At 33.8% G+C, this 21409-nt stretch overlaps 2 protein-coding genes across 3 annotated transcripts; both read left to right on the top strand.

Annotated features, from left to right (window-relative positions):
• The first annotated feature begins 1969 nt into the window (after positions 1 to 1969).
• LOC145074320 (phosphoglucan phosphatase DSP4, amyloplastic-like) lies at positions 1970 to 5871 on the top strand. 2 transcript variants are annotated; one of them, XM_079020721.1, is made up of 14 exons: positions 1970 to 2122; positions 2206 to 2278; positions 2379 to 2441; positions 2558 to 2657; positions 2804 to 2880; positions 2956 to 3032; positions 3173 to 3253; positions 3935 to 4067; positions 4149 to 4208; positions 4316 to 4372; positions 4490 to 4585; positions 4716 to 4775; positions 5020 to 5127; positions 5578 to 5871. In XM_079020721.1, the coding sequence occupies exons 1-14, from the start codon at positions 2097 to 2099 to the stop codon at positions 5707 to 5709; spliced, it is 1143 nt and encodes a 380-aa protein (XP_078876847.1). In that variant the 5' UTR covers positions 1970 to 2096; the 3' UTR covers positions 5710 to 5871. The 2 variants fall into 2 exon arrangements, with proteins under 2 accessions (XP_078876847.1, XP_078876848.1); XM_079020722.1 differs by lacking the exons at positions 1970 to 2122; positions 2206 to 2278; positions 2379 to 2441 and having other exon boundaries at positions 2553 to 2680.
• A 9988-nt stretch (positions 5872 to 15859) lies between these two features.
• LOC145073581 (protein SIEVE ELEMENT OCCLUSION B-like) lies at positions 15860 to 18952 on the top strand. Its single transcript, XM_079020125.1, has 7 exons — positions 15860 to 16295; positions 16376 to 16480; positions 16637 to 17085; positions 17165 to 17280; positions 17378 to 17520; positions 17593 to 18084; positions 18175 to 18952. Exons 1-7 carry the CDS (start codon positions 15900 to 15902, stop codon positions 18814 to 18816), a joined length of 2343 nt encoding a protein of 780 aa, XP_078876251.1. The 5' UTR covers positions 15860 to 15899; the 3' UTR covers positions 18817 to 18952.
• Positions 18953 to 21409: the final 2457 nt, after the last annotated feature.

Genomic DNA, 21409 nt, shown 5'->3' with positions numbered 1-21409 from the left:
ACCTTTTGGCCCTTGAGTTTAGAGTTCACGGTCCAAGAACTTCTTGGGGCGTGAACACCTTACTCTTGGTGTTCTTGGGTGTTTTCTAGTTCTACACACATTAGGGTACAAGCCTAGCATAGTTTCATTGCAAATGGAAGGGACCTAGACACTCATTTGGCCCTTAAAGAAGGGTTTACGGTCCAAGATGTTCTTGGGCCGTAAACTCTTAAATCTTGTTGTTTTGATATGATTTCTAGGTTATTAAACACATAATAAGCTTTATAATACAACTAGATAGAGGTACTCACGTTTTGGGACGAAAGTCCGAAGATCCGTGAGAGAGAAATCGGTTTTTCTCTAGTTGGAAATGGAACTAATGAATAATTATGGCTCAGAATCATATATATACTCCTGGGGTTTTTTGGCAGAAAATATTTTATTCAAGAAATGAACTCTAATATCATAGAGTTTTGAAATAACAGAGTTGCACAAAACCCTAGTGCATCCTCTTTCCTAATATCTCTTTAAGTGTAAATCCTGAAATACTCAAATTTATACTAAAAAGTCTGAAAATTTACTGCAACTGTTCTAACTTCTATTGAAGTGATATTGTTTGTACAGAATAGAATTTCGGGTTGTCACAATTCGAGCTCATATGAAGATTTTATAATGGTTTAAAGTTGAAACTTTTTACAAAAAGCGGAAATACTAACCAATATCCCTTATAACCCTTTTTAGGGCTAAATAACTCGGTCAATCTTAACCAATTAAGCTATTTTTAGCCTAAAACATAGTCAAGCCAAATGACTACAATCTAGGAAAACAATCTATTCATTCCAAGATTGTATGAAGATTTTATGGGTGTTCAAATTAGAGAAAAAAATCTATAAAAAAACTCGAAATTGTAAAAGAAAAAGTTGTTTTTGTACAAACGACTCAAACACAAACAAGTAACAAATGATAATTGATCATCATTCAACACTTTTCTACACGATTGAAACATCAAGAATCGATTTTAATATAACAAGATTCAAAAACCAGAAATTAAACACTAATCTACAAGTATAGTTACACCTTGAATCCACACACAATTGATTTTAACATAGCAAGAATCGATTTTAAGATCAAGAATATATTTTAACATCAAAAACATAATTCAAACATGTACAAATAATCGATTCATAGCAAGCTTTTAACATAATTCTTGAATTGGAATTCAAAAACATAATTCATAGCAAGATTTGTAGTAAGATTAACAATTATATCTTGATGGAAAGAGTGAAACTTGATGATCAAAGTGAGGTCTATTAGGACTCTTTTATATATGATGCAAAATTTGGTAGTTTGAGAGAAATTGCTAATCCTTCTCATAGATGGTGGAAACAAGAAAACATCCTTCATTTCCTTTGGTAGGATATTAAAGTTAACTTTTGTTTTATCTGTCGCGGTCGAAACTACAATAATTGAAAGATGTTTTTTTTTTCCATGATAAAACTTCAGAGACTTTCATAATAAAACCGGTGATGATTTTATAAACAAACGCATTGATTTATAATGTAAAAAAAAACACTTATTAATGTTAAGATCCGAAACTTAATAGAAAATAATTCGAAAAACAAGTATAAAAAAGAGGTGAACTTAAAAAAAAAAAGTAATATATACACCGGTCTCTTTTATCTAAATTAATTGTAACTTTAAATTTTGTTCACATGTTATTTCTATCAAGAAAATTTTAGTGTGCTCCACCTATCAAAAGGTTCATCCCTTGTATATGTAATAAAATTCTTGTTATATAAAGTTAAGTGAGATTGGTTTCAAGTAAATCAAATCCAACTTTTTTATTGTTTCATGAGACGGAGTACGATCACCGCTGAGCGATTAAACATGGTACCACGTGATCACCTCTTGGAAATAACCCCAGTGACACGTGGCATGCTCCGATAAAAGTAAACAGAGAATGGCATTTTAGAGAATCTTGGTAAAGGCGAACCCTTTTCTTTAACCAAACCGATGTATATAAACAATCCCCATAAAAAATCTAACTTCCCCCTCTCTCTCTCCACAACTCAACTTCTCAGATTTGTTCTGTTTCTTCCACTTCACACACCTCCAACATGAATTGCCTTCAAAATCTCACAAGGTTTGTTTCAATTTCACTAATAATCAATGCTAATTCGTCGAATAATTACTACAAATCTGTTTACATTTTGAGTTTCTTTTCAGATCGTTCTCAGTTATGTCGTTACAAAGCTTCGGAATTCAATCTGCAATTCACCCGTGTTTTGTCAATACGATGGTAATTAAACTCCATTTCCATTTCCACTTCAGATTATATGTGTTAACGTATGTTTATCACTATCGATTAATTTAGCGTGATTGTAATTTTATATGTTTAGACAAATCAACATGAAAAGCGTTTGATGAATGCTACTGGTCTCCATAGAAGCTGTTTAGTTAAGGTAAACTTCATTTTAGTTTCTGAAGATGAAATTCTTCATCGATTTTTTTGTGTCAAGACTTTAGTGTCACTAATTATACTTTGATATAAACAATTAATTTGCATCTGATTCTTTAGGTAACACCTAGCTCAAGTACATCTATCGACATGGAAGGTGCTAAAAGTGAAGAGAAATCTGATGTTTATAGTAATAACATGACTGAAGCCATGGGTGCTGGTTAGTTCCTTCACAATTATAATGTTAGTAATGTGTACTTTAATAATTAATCTTACAAAAGATTTAATGGAGAACCATATTTATATTTTAAGATATCATCAAAAAGAGTTTTAATAAATAATTTACTGCTTATAAATTGATTTCAGTCTTGACATATAGACATGAGCTAGGAATGAACTACGACTTCATTACTCCAGATTTAATCGTTGGGTCATGTCTTCAGGTGATTTTTTTTATCCAAAATATGATAAATAATCCATTATAAAATGACTTCTGACTTATTTTATTAATATTATAGACTCGTGAAGATGTTGACAAGCTTCGAAGTATTGGAGTGAAAACCATTTATTGTTTGCAACAAGATTCAGATCTTGAGTATCCGAAAGATATTTAAAATACAAAACTGTCTCTTTACATCAATTTTTAAAGTTTACATACACACATGATGGTTTCTTTTTTTCTCGAAGATTACCCTTTAGAGAGGGACATTTTTTTCCCTTTACTTGTTTTTTCAGATATTTTAGCGTGGATATTGGTGCTATTCGTGAATATGCATCCACTTTTAATGACATTCAACATTTGCGTGCAGAAATAAGGTTGAGTATGATTTGTCCAATTGTGCTTATTTCTATAGTCTTCTCTTTAACTTTTTCATTTAAAGTTCATATTTTGGTCAAGAGTTAATATGGAAAATACAGAAGACCACAACTTACTCTTATCAGCTAACTTTAGGAATAATCACATAAAAATCATTAAGTTTGTAAGTTTTTGTCGGTTTTACTCTTTTGAGGATTTTAGGTTCATTAAAACCGGATGTTTGCATCTTACTTTATTTTAATTTTTTCAATTTTATCATCTGATTTATTAAAACCCTTACGTTTGACTGAAATGTTCATGTTTAACCTTTTTTTTGGTTCATAAAATCCCTTAAGTTCGGTTTTTTGGTTCATTAAAGTCCTTAAGTTTGGCAGAAATTTTTAGTTTTATTTGATAAATTTGCAAAAAGGGTAAATTTGAAAAAAAAAAAAAAAAGTTGAAAATTTGAGTCATTAATGGACCTAAAATATGACTATAGATAAACAGACAAAAACTTGCAAACTTAAGAGTTTTTACGGCATTTTCCCATATTTTTATTTAAGCAATGAAGTATTTCCTATCCTGATTAAACCATTAAACTATCATTAACCTTCTAAAAAGAATCATTTTATATACGGTTTTGATATTAGTATAAAATACATAAAAACACAACGTATGTAACTACTTAGTTAATGAATCAGAGACTTTGATGCATTTGATATGCGGTTGAGGCTTCCATATGTTGTGAGCAAATTGCACAAAGCCATCAATAGAAACGGGGGAATTACTTATATACATTGCACAGCTGGCCTTGGAAGAGCTCCTGCAACCGCGGTATACCTAAAGTCTTAACTTATCAGTATCAGTATCAGTATCAGTATCAGTATCAGTAATTATGGTTTCTATGGATTACAGCTGGCATACATGTTTTGGGTTCAAGGTTATAAGCTAAATGATGCTGTTACTTTTCTACTGGTAAATTTATTTATCAACATTAAATTCATGTAATTAACTTATCAGTATCAATATCAGTATCAGTATCAGTAATAGTAACAGTAACTCCTGATTTTATTTCTATGCAGAGTAAGCGATCATGTTTTCCCAAAGTGGATGCTATAAAAAGTGCGACAGCTGACATTGTGAGTCATTATTGGTCATAATTTATAAACCCAAAAATTATGTGAAATATTTACAAGTGAATTTACTGTTTGTTAATGGTAAATTTTGTTTGCTCATGAATTGATCTTTTTTTACAGCTTACTGGCCTAAAAAAGAAACCTGTCACGTTGACATGGAAGGGCGATAAATCTTCTACAGTGGAAATATCTGGACTCGATATTGGGTGGGGTCAGGTTAGATTTTCAGAATATACTTCTGTAAATATAAATATATTATAATACATTAATATTTTCAATTTAGTTTTTTTAGAATCAAAAGAAGTCCATCTTAATATATTATTAACGTCGTTTGTTTTTATTACAGAAAATTCCACTGGAATATAACGAGAAGGAAGGCTCGTGGATTCTCCATAAAGATCTACCAGTAATTATCTCCTTAGACTAAATTACATAAATTTCAAAATGGTCCCTATGGTTTACAAAAAGTCACAGGTTTAGTCCCCAAGTATTTTTTGACATGAATGGTCCCTGTTTCAATTTCTTGCATGTTTGTTCCATGTGGTTCCAGTTTGTTTCATGTGTAAAATTACTAAATTACCCCTGGTTAGATATGTTTTTTAGTTGAATAATATTTTACAAACCTGAGGGACCATTTATGTAAAATACAGGAAGGGCGTTATGAGTACAAGTATATTGTGGATGGTGAATGGCTAACTAATGAACATGAACTTGTTACTCCTGCCAACAAGGATGGCCACGTCAACAACTATATCCAGGTGTGATTTTGCTTCTATTTCATTAAGAGTAAATTACTGAAATCGTCTCTGTGGTTTGGTCAAAATTGCACGTTTGGACCCTAACTTTTTTATTGCATTCGGATCGTCTCTGTGGTTTGATTTTGTTGCGTTTTTTGTCTCTGTGATTTGATTTTGTTGCATTTTTCGTCCCTTACATACATAAAGTTAGGGACTAAACATGCAACTTTTATCAAACCATAGGGACGAAAAACGCAATAAAAGCAAACCACAGGGACAATCCGAGTGTAAAAAAAAAAAGTTAGGGACCAAACGTCCAATTTTGACCAAACCACAAGGACGATTTCAGTAATTTACTCTTTCATTAATTATGCGGTTATCTTCCAAAAAAAAATATCATTAATGAATGATATCACTTAATAGCAAAAAATAAATAAAAATAAATACTGAAACCCTAAATGATCGATTTAGGTAAGTGATAATGACCCAAAGAGCGTAAGCAGTGAATTGTGGGGGAGATTGGCGCGTGATGATTTTGATCTATCAACAAATGAACGAGAGATCATAAGGCAGTTCCTGGACACGTGTCCAGATGACGTGTAAGAATGAAGTCATAGATACCATTGACTGGGGTACAAATATGATGGTTAACGTACAAGTTGTAGTTGCACTTTGTTAAGGCCAATTTGGTCATTTAGGAATAGTAGGTACTCTAATAAACTGTCGTGACTAACAATATAGAAATGTCATATAATATTCAGTAAATGGTATAGTGGTTGTTATTGTATCCGCTTAAATATATGTTTGAGTATAACTTTACAAAAAGGTTTACAAAAAGGTTAAAAGCCAAGGAAGCCTTCACTACTACACAAATGATTTAATAATGCGAATCATTCTTTATTTTTGAGGCGGTTTATGGTAAAAACCACCTCATTAAATGTATAGAGCATTAAATAATACACGAACCGTTTTAAAAAAGCATCAGATAAATTTTCAGAAGCTTTTGTTAAGGCGGTTAACAACAAATAGCATCAAAAAAAGATTTTTTAGTGCTATTTCATGTAAAAGCATTATTTTGGATTTTTGATGTTTTTTTTTATAAAAAAGCATCATTAAATCTTTATCTTTTGATGCTATATTTTAAAAAACACATCAAATGAAAACGCTATGATTTTTTAGTGCTACTTCATGTAAAAGCATTATTAAATAAGGATTTTTTGATGCTCTTTTTAATATAACAGCATCATTAAATCTTTATCTCTTTCCCGCTAAAATTTTCGTTTTAGCTTTCTAAAAACCCTCCATAACCACCACCAAATTCCACACAAATTGCATCAATAAAATCTAAAACCGCCCCAAATCATCTCTTTCCCTCTAAATTTTTGTTTTAGCTTTCTAATATTTTCAGCGGATTTACCCCCAAACCTAAGTTCCTCTCGCCTTCAAAAAAAATTCTAATCTCCCTCCGACCTAGGTTTCCCTCCCACTGGAAATTTTTTTGATTGAAATCCAACCGAGCCCTCATAAATCTATGGCTTCATCAACCATTCATATTCCTAAACGTTACTGGTTATCTTCATTTCGCATCTGATGAAACCACTAAATCCTCTGCTTCTTCTTCATAAATGAGAATTTACTCCTAAGAATTCAACATCATCTCTTTTACTTCGACTAAACTTCTCCCTAGTGCAAAACCCTAAATATCTCCATCCTTGTAGCGGTAGATTTCAGGGTGCCAAGATTCAGTCTCAAAATGAACGCAATCAAGTATGTCCTACACCTTCTGCATGAACTTCTTCCAACTATAGTATTTTTTCCCTAAAAAAGGCTATGGAAGGTACGCAATATTGATCACATTAACTATTCAATTAAAGAGCATTATTCAATTTGGTGATTTTTTTCGATTTCATCAAGTATAGTTGAAATAATCATGTTTTGTGTTGTTTTTCTTTTATTTAAATCGGGATTTCTATGACTTTTCAAGGAGGATCGATAGATATAAGAAAAGTGATTCAGCATGAAGATTATATTAGAGGATGTGGAGCATATTTACATTTAGGAAGCACAAGTAAAGAAGGAAATGATGATGGGAAGAGAGATGCTGGCAATGAAGAGAGGAGGTGTTCGATTTGAAGAGTTGCCACGGTTGTTTGATTAACCTGATCGACCCCTTCCACAAGAGGTATTTGCAGTAAAAGCAGCAGGGGGAGGTGTCGATTCATGCAAGGAGGAGAGAAAGAGCTCATGGCCTTCAGCATGAGCGACCAAATCACGAAATAGAGGGCGCGTAGGGAGAGCACGATGGGCAGTGGAAAAGGTCTCGAAGGTCGGTCCCAAACCACACATGAAACAGTGACTTTTATCATCATTAGAAATGGGTTTTCCAATGGCCTGTAACTGATCACAAATACTCTTAAATTGCTTAGCATAATTAGAGACAGAGAGCTTACCCTTCTTAAGTTGACGTAAAGAATCTTTAAGATTCTGGGATCGTTCCTGGGAATCATGGATATAGGCAGATTCCAAAGTAGTCCACACTTCACGGGGGGTGGAAAGACCAAGAACTTCTGCCATGGATTCTTTAGAGAGGGACGATTGAAGGATCAAAAGAACCTTTTGATCGAGTTCCACCCAAGCATCATGGGCTGGGTTGGGAGCTGCTTTTCCGTCAACGATGGTGGTGGATGGCGGGATGGTAGAGGAACCATCGACATGACTCATCCATTTTTGATGAAGAAGAAGAGGTGTAATCTGATTCTTCCAGAGGAGGTAATTAGAAGAATTTAGCTTGATGGTCAGCATGTGAATGAGGGTATTGAGAGAGAAGGTATTTTCAGAGGAGCCCATCGTCGATTTCAGAGAGGAACAAGAAGAGGGGAGGGGCGATTAGGGTTAGGAACGTGAGATGGCTGATACCATGTGAGAAAGTGATAATTGTTCACCTTGCGTGTTATTAATCAATAACATGTACTTATACAAAATACAACAAGAATATAGGAGATATACATGGAATATTGTAAGCTAACTAAAGTAAACAAATAATCTAATTATGTATGAGATTTATCTCCAATAATCTTGCAAGAAAGAAACATCAAGCCAAAGTGGCATATTTGACAACCGAAAACTCTATCAAATCCATGGAGTCTGTTGAGAACTCATCTGCATGTGTTCCAAATGATTCAAAAAAAGATAAGAAACCACCACCACCGTCATTACTAGTTATTGCAGGTTCAAGTGAAGTTTTAAAGAAGAAAATGGAGTGGATATGTCTTATTTGTAATGTGAGTTCATCAAGTGAGATTGATTTACAGAAGCATCTTGAGGGAAGAATACAAGGCCAAAGTAGCAATCATAAGAAAAGGAAATAACAAGTGAGATTGGCGTCTTTCTTATCTATATAAGGCGGTTATATATTTTCTAATTCTGTTGACTAATAGCATCAACAAATGATTGATGATATTTTATGTTGCCATTCGTATTGTGTTTTAAAAGGCAGTTTAATTTTTAAGGCTATTCAATAACATCATCAAAAAATAAGTCTATTTTATGAAGCTATTTTTATGAGGCGGTTTAGGACATTTTCTAAGGCGGTTGTAGAACCGCCTCAAAAAACAACACTATTTTATAATGCTATATTTTTTGAAGCGGTTGAATAACCGCATCAAGAAATAAAAAAAAACCGCTTTATTAAAATTCTTCTGTACTAGTGCTTCCTCACAAACTTTATAGTTCATACAATTAAGCACCGAGCAAATATGCATGCTATATCACTAGGTGCTAGCCAATTTATAGGAGAATCGATCAAAGCGTTTGAGTGGAGAGAGAAACAAAATTAAAGAGTAAATTACACGAATAGTCTCTATGGTTTGGAGTAATTTGCACGTTCCTAAAAGGTTTCACACATCACCCATTTCTCCTAAGATTTCGTCATTTGATCGTCTCTTATAAGCCACGTCAGCAAAATAACCCTGACATCACTTTTTCTGCACAAAGTACAGCCATCAAAACACCAATATTTTTTGAAAAGATACAACGAGTGAAATTTTGAATAAGATCAAAACATTTGACAAACAAGAATAATAAGTCTTCATCGCAATTACACTCTTCGTAACGAAAGATAATCACGCCAAAAGTTTGTCATTTCATACAAATAGAAAAATAATCACTTCGATATCCCCAAAACACTTCGGAAGGAAAATAATTTGATTATTCGGAATTTGAAACAAAGAAAGAAAAAATATTTTTTACTTGATAACTTTTAGAAGAACATAAATAAAGTTTTTTTTTTGGATTTTCATTTTTCAAAAGAACATAAATAAATAAAATATTTTTGGGTTCTTATTTTTTCTAAAAAAATATAATTAAGAAAGGAAAGTCTTTAGAAAAGTGTTAATGTTTTGTTCCAGTTTTTAAGAAAAATCATAAATTTTATTTGGTTAACAAAAAAGTTATGATTGTTGGATAAAAAAATCAAATCAGTCGGTTAATTCCAGAAAAATCTTATTATTTTGGTTTTTAATATAACAATTTGTTTTCTTTAACCTACTTTTAGGTAGATTGTAATAAAGTGTGCACAACATAATTTGAATATCTTATAAAACTTGTGGTATAAATTTGTGTGGAAAATAGATTATATGGAGGATGATGAGTTCAAAATGATGCTAATGCCATTGTATTGTGGCAAATAATTGGTTATAGATAAATTTGATTGCTAGTTTTATGGAACTTAATGAAGTTTATTCCTATTCATAATTTGAACCATCACATTTCTATATTTTTAGTGAAAAAGTAAAAAAAGTTGAAGTAAAAAAATTAGTACTTTTTTTTTCATAAACTAGGCTAAAATAATGAGACTTTTTTGAAGATAACCATGTACAAAATAGTTTATGGGTAAAAAATGGTTGATTTGAAATTTTTCCATCTAGTAATTTAAACTTTTTGTTAATAAAAGAAAATTGGGACTTTTTATAAACTAAACCAAAATATTTGGACTTTTCTGGAGATTTCGCATTAAGAAAATATATTTTGGGGTTTCTTGATATCAAAGAAAAAAAATAAAAGAAAATCTTTTTGTGAAACTTTCTGATTATAAACAAAAACAAAGTATGAGTACAGAAAGTAAGAAATGAAATTATGAAGCAATTAAACTTGTAATGTAACGGAATTTTGAAATTTCAAAAGAATAAAATTCATTTCAAAATGAGCAAACAAGCCAACTCTTTATACTCAAGAACTTTAAAGTTTTGAACCTTTCAAAAAAGTTAGTAAGAAATGAAATTATGAAGCAATTAAACTTGTAATGTAACGGAATTTTGAAATTTCAATAGAATAGAATTCATCTCAACATAAGCAAACCAGCCAACTCTTTATACTCAAGAACTTCAAAGTTTCGAACCTTTCAAAAAAAAATAGTTAATATTTTCATTGATTAATATTTTGAAGCCTGATATGGTTAAGACATAATGCACTGAGACTACATACAAGTAAATCAATTATGTTATACCCTATGCAAAATGTCCTAATTCGCAAAAGAAAAAAAAATCTCGACTGGGAAGTTCATTAGTTTCCTTGAATAGAAAATAACAAATTTTCTAGAGTTTAAACACAACACCTTATACACTAGTCATTGTGATCATCAATATATTGTTTGATTTAACTTGCAATCAGTTGAATTTCCGCCTTGTTTCACCATGTTGTGTCATATACGTACCAAATATATGTCATGAGTAACAGATATATGCCATACATAGATTAGTATAAGGAGATGTTATATTTATGACGAGATATCATGGGTAGAAAATTGGTGTCATGTGAAATAAATTAATGTGTAAAAACATGAGAGATTGTGCCTCATTGAAATAAAATGGATCGTAACTTTCCGTGTTATGAATTTAGAAAGATCATATGTGATATGCATGAGTTTTATCTATAGCTCAAAATCCTCACCCTATCAAGCTCTATGGCCCTAATGTATCACATGCCAATTTTATTGTCCAAAAAAGTCGATTTGTAACAATCCAAGGTAAATCATTGAATCTTAATTTATGGGAATCATTAAGGATTCTAGTTAGTAAATCGTTGAAGAAAAACCAGGATGTAGCACCCAGCCAAATCAGGTAATTTCCATTCTTGACTCAAAATGTAATTTTTTTACAAAAATGATCCCTACAACGGGCGTACTTGGGGCATATCTTGGGCATAGGTCATTAAAAGGTAACGTGTGTGTGCCTTTAAGTATGCAAGGCATACACAAGGAGAACGTAGGGCGTACTTGGCTGATGAACAAACCCTAATATTGAGGGTTCGAGCCCTATTTAAACAACCTTAACCATCAAAAATCCATTCCACTTTCAACCTCAATCCTCCCAAACAACCCCTTGCAAACCCTAATCTTCACTTGTGAAATTTTAGGCCTTTTTAGAGTTTTGTGCTCATTTTTTAAGAAATGAAGCTCTTGGAAAGCACTTGAGAAGTGTCAAGCCTTATAGATCTGGACCTTATGTATCCTTAGCAACCTCCATAAGGTATAAAGAGCTGAGCTTGATGAATACTTTATTAGATCTTGTTAGTTCTAAGGTTCTTGTGCATTTTGGTCCCATAATATTGGTCTAGTTGAATATGAGCTACTCCAGACATTATGAGTAGCCTTTCAGATGTTTTGAAGTGAATGGAGTCATAAAAATGTGATCTTTATCCTTTCCTTTCATCTATGCATGAGTGTTGGAGCTTATAATCTTGTGATATGTTAGGGTTTTTAGATTTGGATACTTCAAGTCATAAAGTTGGAAACTTTATGACTAAGGAGGTTATTTCTGGTTAGATTTAAGATTTGGATGTAAGGACATATGGGAATAAGCACTTAATGAGGATATTGGGATTTGACTCAGTACATAGGGCGTACCACAGGAGTACACAACACGTACTGGATTGAAGCCCCGTATTTTGGGCAGGCACTCTTTACACCATGCGTGGAGATGGAGTACGCATGGCATACTCAACCTGGCTTGGAACTTTGACTTTTGACTTTTGGCCATTGACTGTTTACTTTGACCAAGTTTGATTTTAGGTCATTTTGGGTAAATTGAATAGTAGATTGAGACTGGGTCCCTGTTTATTGTATAGGTGACATGTAGAGATAGTATTTGGAGCAGTGATCAGTTCAACTACCTTTCAGACTATGAGGTAAGTTTTCCTCACTGTATATATAACAGTTGCGAAAATTGTTACCGGTCGTTAATCGCCAAAAGTAACAAATTTCAAGTATAATAGAGTTAATATGTAATATTTATCGAACTATGACAAAAAATACAAGTTTAGTATTAAGATAAATAGGAAAAATCAACTATATATGTGTGTGTGTATAATAAAACGAAAATACCAAAATAAACGAAAATAAATAATAAAATCCACTTAATTGACGTTTCATGGACGTTCACCGCATATGATTAAATCATCGAGTCTGTATTAGTTACCACAGACATGGGTTACATGAGAACGTACCACAACCAAGTATTTGGGTTTGACGTTTGTGCCCTTAACGAAAAGGATGGTGAAGAATTCTCCTCGCAACCCTCACTATTTTTTTAGTCCTCATGAGAACCGGACTCTCTCTCTTTATATATATATATATATATATATATATATATATATATATATATATATATATATGTTGTGTACCAATTAAATGGACACTGAGTACACATTTATTTGGAGATCTAACTAGTAGTTAGGATCTTTAGTAAGAAACACTTCTTGGCCCCATTTGACTCCTCAATATCATGAACCTCTTAGGAGGTGTTGCAGTTGAAATTTAACTTCAATTTAAGCTTCCATACCTCTTTTAGAAGCTATTCTTTGACTTTTAAGAAGGGATGTCCCATTATCTCACTTGCCTTATTATATAAAAGAAGTGATATAGGCAAAAACAAGCTAGTTTTTTTTTGTCACAAATTCGTTTTTTTTCTGCTAATTTCGTGGTTTTAAGCCTCTCTCCATCTCCTTCTTTCTTGCAATTTGGTGCTTGAACTAAGTGCTTATAAATTGGGTCTCCTTAAGGCTTATTTGTTATAATCTTAATGACTTAAGAGCAACTTAATACAAGTGAAGAATAGCATCTTGAAGTGAGTTATCCTTGCTTGGTGGATACTTCTAGAGAAGATCTAGATTGAGTCTTTTGCCATTTATTTTCATCAAGTTCTAACCTCTCGAGAGAAATAAAAGTCTTCAAAGGTTGTAACTCTTTCTTTCTATGGTTGTGTTAATCTTTCCATGCTTTGCAAAATGATCATTGATGGGTTAAAATGAGTTTTATGTTTATTCATAATTTTAAAACTCTCGTTACCGTTTTTAATGTTTTAGAAGACCGATTTTGAATAAAACCCAACACTAACTGGATGGCTATAGAATCTTTGTTGTCGCGAAACAGACCTTCGAGACTTTGCTACATTTTCCAAGTTGTCTCCTTCTTCTTTAGAATCATCAGAATGAGAGATTAAGAGATCATTCTGTACATCCGCATTTCCATAATGGAATTGATATGGTCCCATTCAGTTTTTTCAGAAAATGTTAGAAATGTTTTCATCATGCTCTTCAAAGTGATAGGAAACATCAAAGCCATTACAATGAGTTTCAAACAAATCACGTCATGCATCATAGTTGAGTTTGTCAAGATCTAGAATAAGAGGGATGAATGCTTTAGTGTTCGAGATACCATAAGGTTTCTCGGAGGATGCAGCGGACGAGTTGTTGGTGGGGGTGTTGTTATCGACGGCCATGAAGACAGGATGAAGAGAAGATAACAACGAGACGAGAAGAGAAGGAGACTTGCGCCAGAAGAAAAATATAAATTTGGCAGTTATGCTAGAGATGGTTAGGAATGGATCAGGTTCTATGATATCATGTAATAAACTATTTTTGAATTTATTTCCTTGCCTTCATTTCTCATTAAATCAAACATCTATATAATATAGATACAAGCCAAAAGGGCCGAAATGTAATACAAGATAAATAATGGGCTTACAAATATAATACGCTAACAATATTTACCTAACAAGTTAAACGGTTGAAAATTGCCCAATTTAGTGCTATTATAATAATATAGTTCTTTAATCATATTTAACACATTAATAATTATGTACAAATTTTTTTTTGGGGGTCAACCCATTCCGTTTTAACATCTCCAAAATACTTAAGTTTCTAAATCTAAAAATGTTTAACTTATTATCCAACCTTGTATGTATGTAGGCTGGTCCAAAGGATTTTCATATACCTGGCAAAAAGCATAATTAATGCGTTGTGTATCGAGGTCATTTAAATTATAACTATATAAAACAAAAAATACAACACATTTTTATATAAGAAGATTGTACCCATAAAAACTAAAACTTGAAAAATTCACCTAAACAAAAGATTAAACATGTCTAATATCATGTTAAATTTCATTACCTATTTGGATCACTTGATGGTTGTGTTGGGAAATTTTGCTTATTCTTCGATATTTAACAAATACATCTTAATAAACAATAACGAAGCAGCGAAGAATAAAATGCTATTTCACTATTTGTTTAAAGGTCATCTTGTTTTTGTTTATTGTTCTAGGGTTATTCATAATTACGTATTTGCTTATTGCGCAAGGCGGCAAAGTGGGGCCTGGTGTGAAAATTGATTTTTTTAGGGTTGATTGATATATTAGCTAAACCTTATTTGGACGTTTATTATTTATTTTTCATTTGAATCAAAGTATGAGCCCTAAGCCACTAACTAGGCTTTGATATAGTCATTTGTTGTTAGGGAACATAGACTTCGTGACTGACTTCGCCGTATTAGCTAAAGCGTTATGTATGTCTGGTGGAGATCATATTCACTCTGGTACCGTATTAGGTAAACATGAAGGGGCAAGAGAGACCTCTTTCAGTTCCTTTTCCCTATCTCATAAGAGGGTTTATAATTTGGGGATTTTTAAGGTTATGAGTTAACGAGGTATATAACCTCAATACATGTGGAAATTATGAGTTCTTGAGATGAAGATAATCTAATATATAAGCTCCCAACTACGAATGTTAGATTTTATCCTAAATTTGGGTGGTGCAAGTGGATTGTTGGGTTTTAGTGATGAAAACGTTAAACCCTATGGAATTATAGACAAATGTAATATCTCGACTAAATGTTATGATATTTGTAATTTTCACATTCGATCCTATCCTATACCAATCATACCAAAAGCTATACAGTCTAGTAGTCTACTATACAGCCATAAAGTAATTTTTATGTGAAATACCTACTAGAAATAACCGAAACTCAACTTTTTTTCTTGGTGGATTGAATATTTGTTTTAGCATAAACTATACTTGTCGACAATTTAAAAAGCGAAAGGTGATTGAAACCTGGATTATGCTATATGTACAAGTAGCTGGTTACAACTCCAGGACAAAGCAATTATGATTAGAAGCAAAGAATCATTACAATTCAGAATAAAACACATCAAAGCAAAAGCTTATTCTCAACCTACATGATTTCCTTTACTTCACTCACTATTCTGCTTCCAGAATAAAACTTTTCAATAACATGGATCTTGTTTCTTGGAAATCTTGGTCTTCAAATGGTAAAAAGTATAAAGTAAAAAAAAAAAATAGAGTTTTACTAGCTGAAGCAAGGAAGTTGATTCACTAAGTTGTACTATCACTTTATTCCATTCTAAATAGTAAATACACACACATACATATACATATATATATATAAACCCAACCATCTTATAACAACAACACAACCAAAAAACCAAAACTTATCATAAAAAAATGGAGTCATTCTCCAACTTTATGAAGGGCATTCCACCACTAACCACCGAAAAAAAGCCCTTAACACCCACCACTAATCCCTCCACAAACCCAATTCAACAACAACAGAAACCTCAACAACAACAACAACAACAACAACAACAACAAAAGCAACTCATGGGTCCCGCAAGCAATCCACCTCAGCAGATGGTGGGACCCATACATAATCCGGTGCGTCAGCAGTACGCCAGAAGTGATGGAAACTCGATCTTTAGTGCATCTGATGACAATGTGATAATGAAGCAAGTTATTGATACTCATCTCCCTGATGGAACCGATGTTGATGTCAGACCTCTTGTCGATATCATACAAGACATCCTTCGACATGCTACCATCAATCCTGATCCCCTTTCATCGGTATTATTAATTACTAATTTACACATCTATTAATTGAAAATTACATTTCTAATCATTTGTAGTTCTTTTATCCGGGGTAGGGTCCACACACAAATGGAGATAAACCGAATGGTAAACAACATCAGACGAATGCCATTGTTATGCTCCATTCATTGTCTCATATAATCGATAAACTCGCTAGTGAGGTAAAAAAAAACTCAAACTAGTGTTTCAACAAGCTTATTGAGTTTTTTTTTTAATGCTCCCAAATATATCTTCTATTTATTATAGAAAAACTCAATCTTCTACATGTCTTTGCATGTCATTATCATAAGATGATCCAAATGTAACTTTTTTTACAGTTGGCGTTAAAGTGCTTAACGGTTGCAGATGGACATACCACAGCCCTTGCGTTATTCCACACTGTTGGAAACTTCCATTGGGATGCAAAGCTGGTGCTAACGCTAGCAGCTTTTGCTCTCAACTATGGAGAATTCTGGCTTCTGGCTCAAATCTACTCATCAAACCAACTAGCAAAATCTATGGCGATTCTTAAACAAGTTCCAACAATCATGGAGCATACAGCTCCACTGAAACCTCGATTTGAAGCTGTTAACAAACTAATCCATTCAATTCTGGAACTTACAATATGTATTGTCCAATTCAAGGAGCTTCCGTCTATGTACATAACTCCTGATATGCCAGCCATGTCATCAGCAATCAATACCATTCCGACAGCTGTCTACTGGAACATCAGAGGCATTATCACTTGTGCTACACAGATTGCTCACTTGACTAGCATGGGCCATGAGTAAATAAACTTTAACCCCATTTAACAAAATAACATTTATAATGTACATACACTTAATTATAAAGTTATGGGATTTCAGGTATGGGATTTCATCAACAGAGATGCAATCATGGGAACTATCGTCATTGACTTCAAAGATTGATCACATACATGACTTTCTCAGGCGACAGTTGGAGAACTGCAATCGTGTTGTTGGTATGCTACAGATTTATGTAAACATAAAAAAGATTTGATTACTTATATGTATATAGTAAAGGGTATCTTAAATCTTATTCTTGTTTGGTTGATGCAGGAGAAAAGAAAGAAATTGAATTCAGGAGGTCTTTCAATCAGCTGTTTGAAACAAGCCATATGGATAACATGAAAATCCTCAAAATCTTGATTAGTCCAAGGGATGATATACAACCACTCTTCGATGGCAATACAAAGATGAGGGTATGCTATCAACACTATCTATATTTATGATTTGTTACTTGAGGAGGACATTAATGTCTTTTCCACACACAGGTTAGTCTAGAAGTCCTGAGGAGGAGGAACGTGTTGTTGTTGATATCAGGGCTAGACATGTCTCGTGAGGAGCTTTCAATTCTTGAAGAAATTTACAACGAGTCCCGCATTCATGGATCAAGGACGCATGCTCTTTATGAAGTCGTGTGGATGCCCATTGTGGATCCTTCCGTAAACTACACCAAGGAAATGGACAGGAAATTCGAGGAGATGAAGGAGAAAATGCCATGGTATTCTGTATCCCACCCTTCAATAATAGACAAGGTGGTTATCAGGTGCATAGGAGACAGGTGGCACTTTAGGAAAAGGCCTATACTAGTTGTGTTGGACCCACAAGGAAAGGAGTTGAGCCCTAATGCAATCCACATGATGTGGATATGGGGCAGCAATGCCTTCCCTTTCACCAGCATGAAAGAGGAACAATTGTGGAGGGATGAGACTTGGAGGCTAGAGTTGCTAGTTAGTGGCATGGACCCCACCATAGATAATTGGGTGAGTTAAATCTTTAAAATAATAATCTTTTTCTAATATTATTAATTTTATGTGATGAATGGGTGTAAATGTGTAACGCATGTTTTTTAGATAAGAGAAGACAAATACATATTCTTGTTTGGAGGTGATGATATCGAGTGGATACGCAAATTCACAACCACAGCTCGGGCAATGGCGACTGCTGCCCGAATCCCATTAGAGATGGCGTATGTTGGAAAAAGCAAGAAAAAGGAAAGTGTACGTAGGGCAGTTGCTACCATTAATGTGGAGAAGCTTAGCCATAGTTGGCAAGAACCAACCCTAATGTGGTTCTTCTGGACACGTTTAGAGAGCATGTTGTACTCCAAGATTCAGTTAAAGAAGGCTGATGATCAAGACCCCATGATGCAACAGATCAAGAAACTTCTAAGCTATGACAAAGATGGATCATGGGCTTTGTTGTGTAGAGGGTCAAAGATTCTGACTAATGGACATGGAACCACTATGATGCAAACACCATCTGACTTTGATATGTGGAAGAAAGATATTGAAACAAAGGGGTTTGATTTGTCGTTTATGGAGTACCATGATAAGCTTCATGTTGCAGCGAATAATTGTTGTAGATTTGAGTTTCCAGTTGCAGCAGGTAGAGTCCCTGATGGGATGCGGTGCCCTGAGTGTCATCGTTTCATGGAGAAACACATTGCTTTTCTTTGTTGTCATGATCAAGATGGCCTACTTGAACTTGATTGAGAATCATCTACATACGACTACCAATCACAAGGGTTCAGACCATGAGTTTTCTTGATCCTTGAATAAATGAGTGTAGTATGTTTTCTGTTTCGTTTTCTATGAATCATAATAAGAGTATTTGCACCTAACTAGAAAATGTCGTCAATAGTACAAAATGAGTCTCAATGGCACATTACATAAAAGGAACAAACTCTAATTTCAATCAATAAGTTTCAAGCCTGAATAGTAATTAATTGATGCAAGAAAACAGTTATATCTACTAATTTGAAAATTTTCATTAAGTGTAAATAAACCCTATGCACCCAAAAAAAATCCCTCATTTGAAATTTTCTAGAGACAAAATTTTCCAAGCTTTGTTTCTGCCTGGTATGATGTTGATACCATGAAAAAATATACATTAGAGTATTTGTCTGTGAATGAATGTTGTCGGAAAATAGTGTGTTTGGGAAAGAACCCACTAATCATGAACGCTACTACTGAAATTGTGTAGACACTTGTTAGACACTAATCGGGTGGTACCTCCCTTCACGAAGAAGTTGTCTACTTCTCTTTTGGAGCACGTTCCAAAACGGGAAAGAACCCAGGAACAAGCTCCGAGACAGGAGGTTCATGGGAGCAAACTCCAAAACAAGGTTGCAACCTAGAGAGCGAAGTACTAGAGGAGGACTGATATGTTATTCCCTTCTTAGTACATTTACGTCCCCTCGAGAGACACAAGCCGGGTTTTATCTGTTTTCTTTGTAATCTATTGTGCTTGGAATCATGTATTCCACTTGCATTGTTTGTTGTTGCGTTCAAAATAATGTACTTACTTTATGGATGTTAGAAAGCACACTAATGCTTTTGGAAAATATATTTTGTCTCTAAAACCCATATAACTCACAAGACATTGTTGTCTCGAGTAATATATTTTAAATTTTATGTATTATAGGTATAATTCTGCTTAGCATTGGATAGAAGAGATGAAGAATATATATATAAGTTACACGATACTTCAAAGATACAAGCGGAAGATAGTTACCTCTATAGATTGTATTATTGTACCATGATATTTCAGGGTGAGAGCATATACAAATTTGATTGACTCTAATCGTTCCCGGTCACTATCGAAACATGGTTTACCTTATCTTCCGGATGTTCTTATGGGATATAAGTTATTGGGTGTTACATTCACCTCTTATGGTTTCTCCTAAGATGAAGACCTTGCACAACAAGGTAATTGGATTGGTGAAGGTGTAGTGCCAACATCAGAAGTGTTCTTGTTGGACTTAGGAACTGAGGACAAGATGCACTAGCATTACCTAGAGTTATCTGCGGATGCGGATTTAGAGGAAGAAATATGATTCAAATGGGAGAGAGTTGTAACACCTGGTTTTCGATATGTTGTTTATAAAGTTGTTTTCCATTAAGTTATATTTGGAAGGATTTTGGGAAGACCGTAGTGCAATAACATGGTGATCACGGTGCATTCCACATCATCAAGTCACAAGAAGACTATGTATTGGTCGTGACACATGACCACAGTCAATCCAAACCGTAACTCAGACATAGGGCCCTACATAAAGATACTTACTTCAAGGGTTTGTCAGTTTACAGCCTCCATTTCCCTTGAGAGCAAATCTTATCCCTTGTAAGTGTTCTTGAGTGAGTTTAAAGATCCGTATACCTTTGGTGTGATCACTAAAGAAGGAGGATTGAGTTTTGGTGCAAAAATGTAAATTCTATAAAGAAGATCCAACATCTTCTTTTACTTATGGACCCTTGGAGGGTACAAAGCTTCCATTTTTATGGTTTTCAGTTCAAAAATCTTGTTATTATGTCCCTTTTGGTTCCTTTGGATGGATTTTCTTGGAGTTTAAGCAACTCTATAACCTTATAAGTGTATTAAGATGATTTCTGAACTTAGGATGCATGATAGAAAATAGGGCATTCATGGCCTCCTTTTTATCCATGCACAACTTCTTGGCTATTTTGCACCATTTATCAGTTAGGGTTTGAGTTTGGGTTTGATTGGGGGAAAATTTTGGATAAAGTTGGAAACTTTAATAATTATAGCTCAAAAGGATTCTACGTTTAAAAGCACATCACAACCAATAAGAGGTCATGGTGCGAGTGTTGGAAGGAAATCATGAATATTTTCTCACCATGTGATCTCGACATAACTAGTAGTTGGGTCGTGACGCATTGACTGTTGACTTTGACCAGTTACTCGTTGACCATTGACTTTGACCACTTGACTATAGCATGTTGACTTTTTGACCACTTTGACTTTCAGTCAAACTTTGAAGGTTAGAACTCTTTGACCTATATTTGACTTAGGTGGTGCATGTACTTGATTCATTCGAGGACTCGAAAGAATGTGTATTTTTAGCTCTTCAGATTCAGGTGTGTCTTCTTACTATATTATGTTCATCATTATTGGATCCATTGTGTGTAAGATGCTTGTGTAATGCTTGATATTATTGAATGACTAGATAAAGTAGTGGATTCTTACTTAGTTGATTGATAGCAGGTTATGACATGAGCCTATAGGCCAAAAGGGGGTAAGATTCTTGAAAGTAGGTGTAAGCTTGTGTTGCGAAAGTAGTCATTG

The sequence above is a fragment of the Lactuca serriola genome, chromosome 9 (assembly GCF_051521515.1).
Source record: "Lactuca serriola cultivar US96UC23 chromosome 9, Lser_US96UC23_V15, whole genome shotgun sequence".
Classification (NCBI taxonomy): domain Eukaryota; kingdom Viridiplantae; phylum Streptophyta; class Magnoliopsida; order Asterales; family Asteraceae; genus Lactuca; species Lactuca serriola.
Note: the sequence above shows the minus strand (reverse complement) of the source record. Positions and strands in the feature narration are given on the sequence as shown.

Coding starts and splice junctions, on each gene's coding strand:
- LOC145073581 (XM_079020125.1), top strand. CDS start 15,900: ATGGAGTCATTCTCCAACTTTATGAAGGGCATTCCACCACTAACCACC. Junction 16,296..16,375: donor ATCCTGATCCCCTTTCATCG/GTATTATTAATT, acceptor TATCCGGGGTAG/GGTCCACACACAAATGGAGA. Junction 17,521..17,592: donor ATGGCAATACAAAGATGAGG/GTATGCTATCAA, acceptor TTCCACACACAG/GTTAGTCTAGAAGTCCTGAG.
- LOC145074320 (XM_079020721.1), top strand. CDS start 2,097: ATGAATTGCCTTCAAAATCTCACAAG. Junction 4,209..4,315: donor ATGCTGTTACTTTTCTACTG/GTAAATTTATTT, acceptor ATTTCTATGCAG/AGTAAGCGATCATGTTTTCC. Junction 5,128..5,577: donor ACGTCAACAACTATATCCAG/GTGTGATTTTGC, acceptor TGATCGATTTAG/GTAAGTGATAATGACCCAAA.